Genomic DNA, 7,999 nt, shown 5'->3' with positions numbered 1-7,999 from the left:
TCCTACTCCCCCACTATCCTGGTCCCCCACTATCCTAGTCCCCTACTATCCTAGTCCCCTACTATCCTGGTTCCCCACTATCCTGGTCCCCCACTATCCTGGTTCTCCACTATCCTGGTTCCACACTATCCTAATCCCCCACTATACTGGTCCCCCACTATCCTGGTCCCCCACTATCCTGGTCCCCCACTACCCTGGTTCCCCATTATCCTGGTCCCCTACTACCCTGGTTCCCCACTATCCTGGTCCCCCACTATCCTGGTCCCCCACTGTCCTGGTCCCCTACTATCCTAGCCCCCCACTATTATACACCACCTGTCCTGTTGTCAGTGCTGGTTCTTGAACCTGCTGGCCTGAACCCTCTCGCCTCCTGGTCCTGGGACCGGAGCGCATTGCTATGTCCCTACCTTTGATTGTCAGTTGGTCCGTATCCAACAAGATCATCTTCCCTTAAAGCAGGCTTTGTCTGAAGTGCATAGGTCAGTGGTTTCAACCCTGATGCAATATGTAACAGCACTTCAGCTCTTTGGAGATTACTGCAACTCAGTATACCGGGAACTGTTGATCATTCTGAAAGGCTGCACCTCTTAATTTCTTACTCTCTCCCCGCCCCGGCCTGGGCTTCAGCTGGGCAGTCTTGGCAGTCCTGTCAGGCTTTGAGACAATCCCTGAAATACACTGTTTACCATCTTACCCTAAACCTTCAAGCGACAGAAACAACCATCACTGATTCCTGACGCCGTGAGCTCCACGTCTGCCGTCTCACTGTCTGAGCCTGAGGACTGCCGGCTGCCTAGAGGGTGGCTGGTGGCTCTGCACAGCTAAGAGCCTGGCTCCCAGCCGGGGCTTCATCGGCCTGAGCTCCCACTGCCCAGACCCTGGCCGCGCGGGTTTCCTGTCTGTAGGCCCTGGGGCCCTCCCATGAGCATGTTTCTGCCTGTGGAATTCTCCCTCCTTACAGCTGCCAGAGGCTCTTAGAAATGTAGACCTGATGGTGGCTTGTTTGTGTCTAAAACCTTCCAAGGCTGCTCATTGTCGTCAGGGTGGGCATTTCCACTGGCTCGGACCCCCATCCCAGCAGGCATGGACTCTGCTCCAGGCTGCCTCCTGTCACCCTCCTTTCTGCCTGTCAGCCCCACCCAGGTCCTGGGAGCCTGTGGTGTCTCACAGCCCTGCCGCTCTCCTGGCAGGTGCCCACTCACAGGAGCTGGTGCCCACTCACAGGAGCAGGTGCCCACTCACAGGAGCAGATGCCCACTCGCAGGAGCTGGTGCCCACTCTCAGGAGCAGGTGCCCACTTGCAGGAGCAGGTGCCCACTCACAGGAGCTGGTGCCCACTCGCAGGAGCAGGTGCCCACTCACAGAGCAGGTGCCCACTCACCGGAGCTGGTGCCCACTCGCAGGAGCAGGTGCCCACTCGCAGGAGCTGGTGCCCACTCGCAGGAGCTGGTGCGCTCACAGAGCAGGTGCCCACTCACAGGAGCAGGTGCCCACTCACAGGAGCAGATGCCCACTCGCAGGAGCAGGTGCCCACTCACAGGAGCAGGTGCCCACTCTCAGGAGCAGGTGCTCACTCATAGGAGCAGGTGCCCACTCACAAGAGCTGGTGCATTCACAGGAGCAGGTGCAGCTGCCATGGTGCAGTCTCCCCATCTTCAGCAGCACTGACACCAACTCAGCTGGGCACTGCCCCTCCCCCTTCCTACATGCCAGCACTTAGCTTAACAAGCTCATCCTTCAGGCTCTGCTCCAGTGCTGATTCCTCACAGAAGCCTATTTGGGAAGAGCTCCCTGTGGCGGCTCCCTTGCTATCTCTGCACTCCATGGTGCTCACTGTAAACAGGATAATAATCGGCTCTGCCTGGGGAATCCTGGGCTGTTGTGAGCACTGGGGATTGTGAGCACCAGGGCTGTTGTGAGTACTGGGCTATTGTGAGCACCAGGGCTGTTGTGAGCACCTGGGCTATTGTGAGCACCAGGGCTGTTGTGTGAGCACTGGGCATTGTGAGCACCAGGGCTGTTGTGAGCACCAGGGCTGTTGTGAGCACTGGGCTATTGTGAGCACCAGGGCTGTTGTTTGAGTACTGGGCATTGTGAGCACTGGGCTATTGTGAGCACCTGAGCTGTTGTTAGCACCAAATGAGATGAAATACATCAGGGCTCAGCATGCTCACCCGGGACTAGGGGTTCCCTTGCCTCTCTATTTCCTTACTGCGTCCCCTGCATAGGTCATCCTGGGATGACCTTGGGCGTCACTGAATGGGGTGAGGCCTGACTTGCTCACAGTGATATCCCCATTGCTGAGCACAGAACACACCTGCAAGAGATATGGGGTAGATTTCATGCTGTGAATGAATGCATGGATATATTTTCAAAATTTGTATGCAAATCTTTTTAAAAAAGAATCCAATTATTAATGAACTAAAGGCTCAGTGCATGAAATTAGTGCACGGGGCAGGGGGGGGGATGGTGTGTGTCCCTTAGCCCAAACTGTACCCTCTCCAATCTGGGACCCCTATCACAATCCAGGACTGCTGGTTCCAAACTGCTTGCCTGCCTGCCTGCCTGAGTGCCCCTAACCACTCCCCTGTTAGCCCGATTGCCCCTAACTGCCCTCCCCTGAAGGCCTGGTCCCCCCAACTTCCCTCCCCTGCAGGCCTGTTCTCCCCCCATCTGCCCTCCTCTGCAGGCCTGATCGCCCCCAACTACCCTCCCTTTCAGGCCTAGTCGCCCCCAACTGCCCTTTCTTTCAGGCCTGGTCCCTCCCAACTGCACTCCCCTGCTTGCCTGATCACCCACAACTGCCCTCCCCTGCTGGCCATCTTGTGTCCACATGGGGGTGGCCATCTTGTGTGTTGGAGTGATGGTCAATTTGCATATTACTCTTTTATTAGATAGGATAAGAGGTGACTTGTTGCATTTTGGTCAGTGATGTCAGAGGGAGCCAGCTGTGCTTGCCTAGATCAGGTCTCTGACTCCCAGCAGAAACCAGGAGGGCAGCCGACACCATGTGCTTCTGACACCACTGAGTCTGAGCTTGACCCCAGGGAGCCAGGGCCGCGGGGAGATGAATAGCCTGCTTGCATTGGGGGCGGGCAAGTGTTGTTTGTAAACAAGCAGTAGGGACTGACCTGGGCCGCCCTTGCATCCCTTTGGCTCAGCTGTTCATAGGCCTTTGGCAGAGGAAGTTCCAGCAGATGGTAAGTGTGGGTCTGGTTGTCTCCCCAGGAAATCAGTGACCCGGAGATTCTGGATCTGGTCCACAGCGCCCTGGGCAGGATGACCGTGGTCCGACAGATATTCCCGGCTGCCAAGGACAACCAGAAATGCACGAGGAACAACCACCGCATCTCCTCCCTGCTGTGTGACCCCCAGGAGGGCTACCTCCAGATGCTGCAGGTGAGTGCCGTGCCGCGGGAGTCCGGGCCAGTCTGCCCGCCAGCTCTAATGACGGGTTTGTTTGGTGACCTGGAGGCGGGGCGCAGGGCAGCGTCTCTGAGCAGCACTGGCAGCAGCTGCGGGGTCAGCTCCCAGGCCCTTTAGCTCCAGGCGCCTCTTGTATCTCAGCCATGTGCTGAGGGGTAGGGAGCTCTGGGCTCCTCGGGCTCCTCGGCTTCTGCTTCTGCAGTGAAGGAGCCGGGTGGTTTGTTGAGGTGGCTCACCTAGCAGGGCTGGGGAAGGAGCCGGGTGGTTTGTTGGGGGGGTTCACCTGGCAGGGCTGGGGAAGGAGCTGGGTGGTTTGTTCGGGGGGTTCACCTGGAAGGGCTGGGGAAGGAGCCGGGTGGTTTGTTGGGGGGTTCACCTGGCAGGGCTGGGGAAGGAGCTGGGTGGTTTGTTGGGGGGGTTCTCCTGGCAGGGCTGGGGAAGGAGCCGGGGGTCCTCATTTGGAACCTGGTTTAGGTTCTCCTCTGGGAAGTCAATAATATGACATGGCTCTTGGGGAGCAATAGGGACTGGCCAGCTCCTCTGCTGAATGCTGAGGCGGGGCCGCCAGGGCACTGGGCAGGGCCCGCCCCGCCCCTGCCATTCCTCCCTCAGGCCCCCAAGAGGGGCGCAGGTGTGGGCTGTGCCCCGTCTGAGAGAGAGCTGGTTTCCTGTGGGTGTGGGGCAGCAGGGGAGCGCTGTGGACACTGTCCATGAAGAAGGTCATGCACCAGGGAACTTCATCCGAGATGTGGTGGGTAACGTCAGGGCACTTCTTCCATTGGGTTTGTGAAAATCGCCCAGAAGTTTGTGTGTGTGTGTGTGTGTGTGTGTGTGTGTGTGTGAGAGAGTGATGCTTGCATTCAGCATTTAGGACTACTCACCTCTTTAGCCAGCCAGACATGAGGGTGGAAGTCAGGGGTTCAGGAGGGCTGGTGTGGCTGCCAGTGAGTATCAGCCCCACTGCAGGGTGGGGGCACCACCTGTCAGGAGAGGCACATGGGGGATGGTTAATCTCTGGAGTGGGCCGGGCACGTGCCATTTGCCAAAGCGCTGAATCCGTTCTGTAATCTGGTATTTGGTGGGGGGCGAGGGGGTGGGGAGAACATGCCCCAACAGATGGTAAACCCTGGAAATCGTTCTCATGGAAACACAGCAGACCCCGATTTTTCCCTGGAGCGATCCCCCTCTCCCTGTTCCTGCGCCGGGACCATCAGGATGTCTGGGGTTTGGCCAGGAGAGTGGACCCCAGGCCCCTGCAGGACCAAGGCCTCGGAGCCCTGGGCACAGGGGCCAGGGAGAGGCAGGTGCTGGGGCAAGAGGGTCTGTTCTGGACGCCGCTGGTCGGCTCTGCTCTCCGCTGTTCTGGGGAGTGGGGAAGGGCGCGGGCCAAGCCCGGCCCTGCAGCGCAGCTCGGTGCTCATGCCTGCTCTCCAGGTGGAAGGGAGAGGAGTAGGGGATGTGGCTCAGGGGTGTGAGCTGTCCATCCCACACCCCCACAGGGGCAGGAGGGGGGGGACTCCCTCGCTCATGGAGCCAGACCTGGGGAGACCCTCTCCTTGCAGAGCTTCATCTTCTCCAAACACAAGCCAGCCTTGCCCCCGCCTCCCTGGCCCCGTCCACTCATCCAGTTCCTGCTTTGACACCAGTCCTGCTTCCTCACACGCTCTTGCTTCCTCACACGCTCTTGCTTCCTCACACTGCACTTCTGGGGAGGAGCAGAGGGGGGGCCTCTTCCCAGGGCGCAAACACGCGCTGCCTCATCTCAGAGGTCAGCAGGTGCAGGTGCAGGTGCAGGTGCAGTGCACGCGGCTGCCAGGCAGGCTGGTGCGGAGTCCCGTGGAGGCCACACTGAAATGACCACACCAACAGGGCAAGGTTGCTCAGAGGTGTGGCCAGTGCAGTGTCAGACCTGGGACCGGGCCTCCCAACTCCCGCTGTCCTGCCGAGACCCGGCACCCCACAGAGCAGACAGGAGCGACACCCAGAGGCCCTGCAGCGTGGCAGCGCCGGCACGGGCGCCAGATTGCTGGGGTCCAGCTCCAGGACGCCAGTACTAACTAGTTCTTCCTTCTGTGTTTCGGTTTCTTCCTCTGTAGATGGGTGAGAACGCACCTGCCTTTAGGGTCATAATGAAAAGTCAATGAGAGGACATGGGGACAGCGTGTAGGGTGAGGCTGAGCTAGCGGTGTCACGTGGAGGAGGGCCGCGTGTGGAGAGGCTGGCCTGCCTCGGGGTTTGCGGGATCCAGTGCCCCTCTCCCCTGAGCACACACTGCAAGAGCTCACAGCAGGTGGGAGGGCTGTTCTCGCCTGGGCTGCCCCTCGCAGGCATCACGTGCCTCCCACTGGGCGCACCCACCGTGCACACCCACCGTGCACACCCAGTGCCCTGCCACCCACTGCGCAGCCTCACACGCAGCAGTGAGAGCTGCCCTTTGTGGGAGAGCCGTGCTGGGCCCCTGAGTTCTTCGTCCAAGACCCTGCTCCCCAGAGGCCTCCATTAGGACGGTGGGCGGGTCTGTGAGGAATGTGGGTCGAACACCAGGTAAGCGGTCTCCAAGCCTCTTCGAGGGCCTAGGAGTACAGTATTATTACAAGAACCTCTGCCTTGTTGCCCGCGTCCTTGTGGGTTTGTTTACTCATCCCGCCCAGCAGCCCGGGATGCTGCAGGCTCCTCCCAGGCACAGGCCATCCGTACAGGTCCCCCCAGCTGGCGCCCCCTCTGAGGACAGTGGAGGAGGCAGAGGAACCTCTGCTCGCCTCTGGCCGTGAGACTCCCCCAGGAGACAAGAACACTTTAGAACAACCCACTCAGGAGCAGTAACAGGAGCCTGGGCTCTGAGTGCTGGGCTGAGGGGGTGAAGGAGGCTGGAAGGGACGCTCCTGTCCTCTGGGCTCTGCCCCAGACGCTGCTCTGAGGAGACCTGCTGGGGCAGGCGTGTTCGCGAGGCCGGGGAGGGGCTGTGGTCGGGCTGTGCTGTGAAGCCTCCGGCAGGGCCATCGCACTGGAGCTGGGTTCCTACTAGTGGAGAGGGAGTCCCTGGAAGGAAAATGCCGGGGCTGCAGCGCAGGCAGGGCTGTCGGCTCGGGTCCCACCCCCTTTCCTTGCCCAGCGGGCGCAGGGCTGGGCTAGTCCACCAGTGGCCAGTGATGAAGTGGTGACCAGCCCCGGAATCCCGTTTAGACCTGCAGTACCTGGTGGCTTGGGCTGCCCGGCGGCCACGGCATATTGTCCCGTAGCGCCCGTGACAGCCCATGTGTTTCCGAGGGGGACAGGCGGATGCCGGGGCGCTGGCAGGGGTTGGGAGCCGGGCCTTGCATTAGGTTTCGGGCTGATGTGGTGTTGATTTCTTGGGTTGGAATTTCTCCTTTTTGCATTTTGCGATTGTCCAGGGGCTCCATAGAGGGACTCACTCTCCGTGCGGCCGAGTAAAGCCTTTCTGACGCGCCGCTCGCGGGTCTGTATCACTGGGCTCTCTGTGCTCTCCCGGCTTCAGGCTGCCATGGCCGACCCTCCCCTCTGCAGCTCTGAGCCCTGGAGCGGCCCTGGGCCTTGGTCACTGTCCCTGCTTTTCTCCACCCTAAAGACCCAGCCGGAACAGTGAGCAGCCAGAGAGGGCAGTGCAGGCGGGCCTCTGCCAGGCGCAGCGCACAGGCGGCCTCCTCGGGCACCTGGTTGCCCTCTGGCTGCAGGTGGCATGTGTGCATCGGGAAGAAGAAACCTGCTGGTAGGGACAGCCGCCCTCCCCATCCACACACCCTCCCCCGGACCCAGCAGCGAGCAGAGTGCCTGCACCCTTGGCCACTGCCACCATCTGCGCCTCCTCAGCCTGCACCCCCTCTCTGGACAGCTGGGCTGGCAGCTCTTCGGCAGAGAGGCCAGGCCTGGGAGGGATTTCTCAAGCTGTGACATCTGGGCCTCAGCTTGTCCTCCCAGCGGGACCCTCTGCGGGACAAGCTGCCTGTGCAGGCATCTCTGGGTGTCAGCCCCGCTGCCCACCCCGGGAAGGGGGAGCTGCCCGCACAGCCTGTGGGATTCCGTGTTTGGTCATCATCAACGTTCGCTAGAGCGGTCTTCCTTGTTCAGCCCTTGGCAAGGGGTGGGTGGGACTCAGTGGCTCACGCAGTGTGCATTGAGCACATGCTGTGTCCATGCACCGCGTCCGGCCTGTGCACGGCTGGACCGAAGCTGCCAGACCCTGTGCTCATCTCACCAGGCGCAGTGGCTCCCACAGCCCCAGCTCTGCCCCCACCTGGAGTGAGGCCCAGGCCCGGGAAGCCCCGCCCCCTCTCCTGGTTCTGGCTCTGCCTCCTCTGGCTTGGCTCCCTCTGGCTTCTCGGACCGGGTTCCAGGCCCTTTGCTTTGCATCCGGGTCTTTTGTCTGCCACACCGCGGCCTCTCCTTTGCTCTGTCTACTCTCACCTGTCGCTTTGTGCTGGGGTGTCCTGATGGCCAGCGCCCGGGGCTGAGGGTTTGGGTAGTGACAGCATGTGCTCTGCGTGTCCGTCCTTTGCCAATACGCCCTGTGCTGCGCCTTCCCTGGATGGAGGGGAAGGCAAGGGCTCCTTCAGGC

General features: G+C 60.8%; 1 protein-coding gene across 1 annotated transcript in view; it reads left to right on the top strand.

Moving 5' to 3' along the window:
• GRID1 (glutamate receptor, ionotropic, delta 1) overlaps positions 1-7,999 on the top strand; it is a 625,808-nt gene that overhangs the window by 418,981 nt on the left and 198,828 nt on the right. The window contains exon 7 of the mRNA XM_005871153.1: positions 3,229-3,399. Coding sequence (XP_005871215.1) covers positions 3,229-3,399 — 171 coding nt within the window. The remainder of the gene's footprint in view (positions 1-3,228; positions 3,400-7,999) is intronic.

The sequence above is a fragment of the Myotis brandtii genome, unplaced genomic scaffold, assembly GCF_000412655.1.
Source record: "Myotis brandtii unplaced genomic scaffold, ASM41265v1 scaffold33, whole genome shotgun sequence".
NCBI classification, from domain to species: domain Eukaryota; kingdom Metazoa; phylum Chordata; class Mammalia; order Chiroptera; family Vespertilionidae; genus Myotis; species Myotis brandtii.
This window is presented reverse-complemented; position numbering and strand designations above follow the sequence as displayed.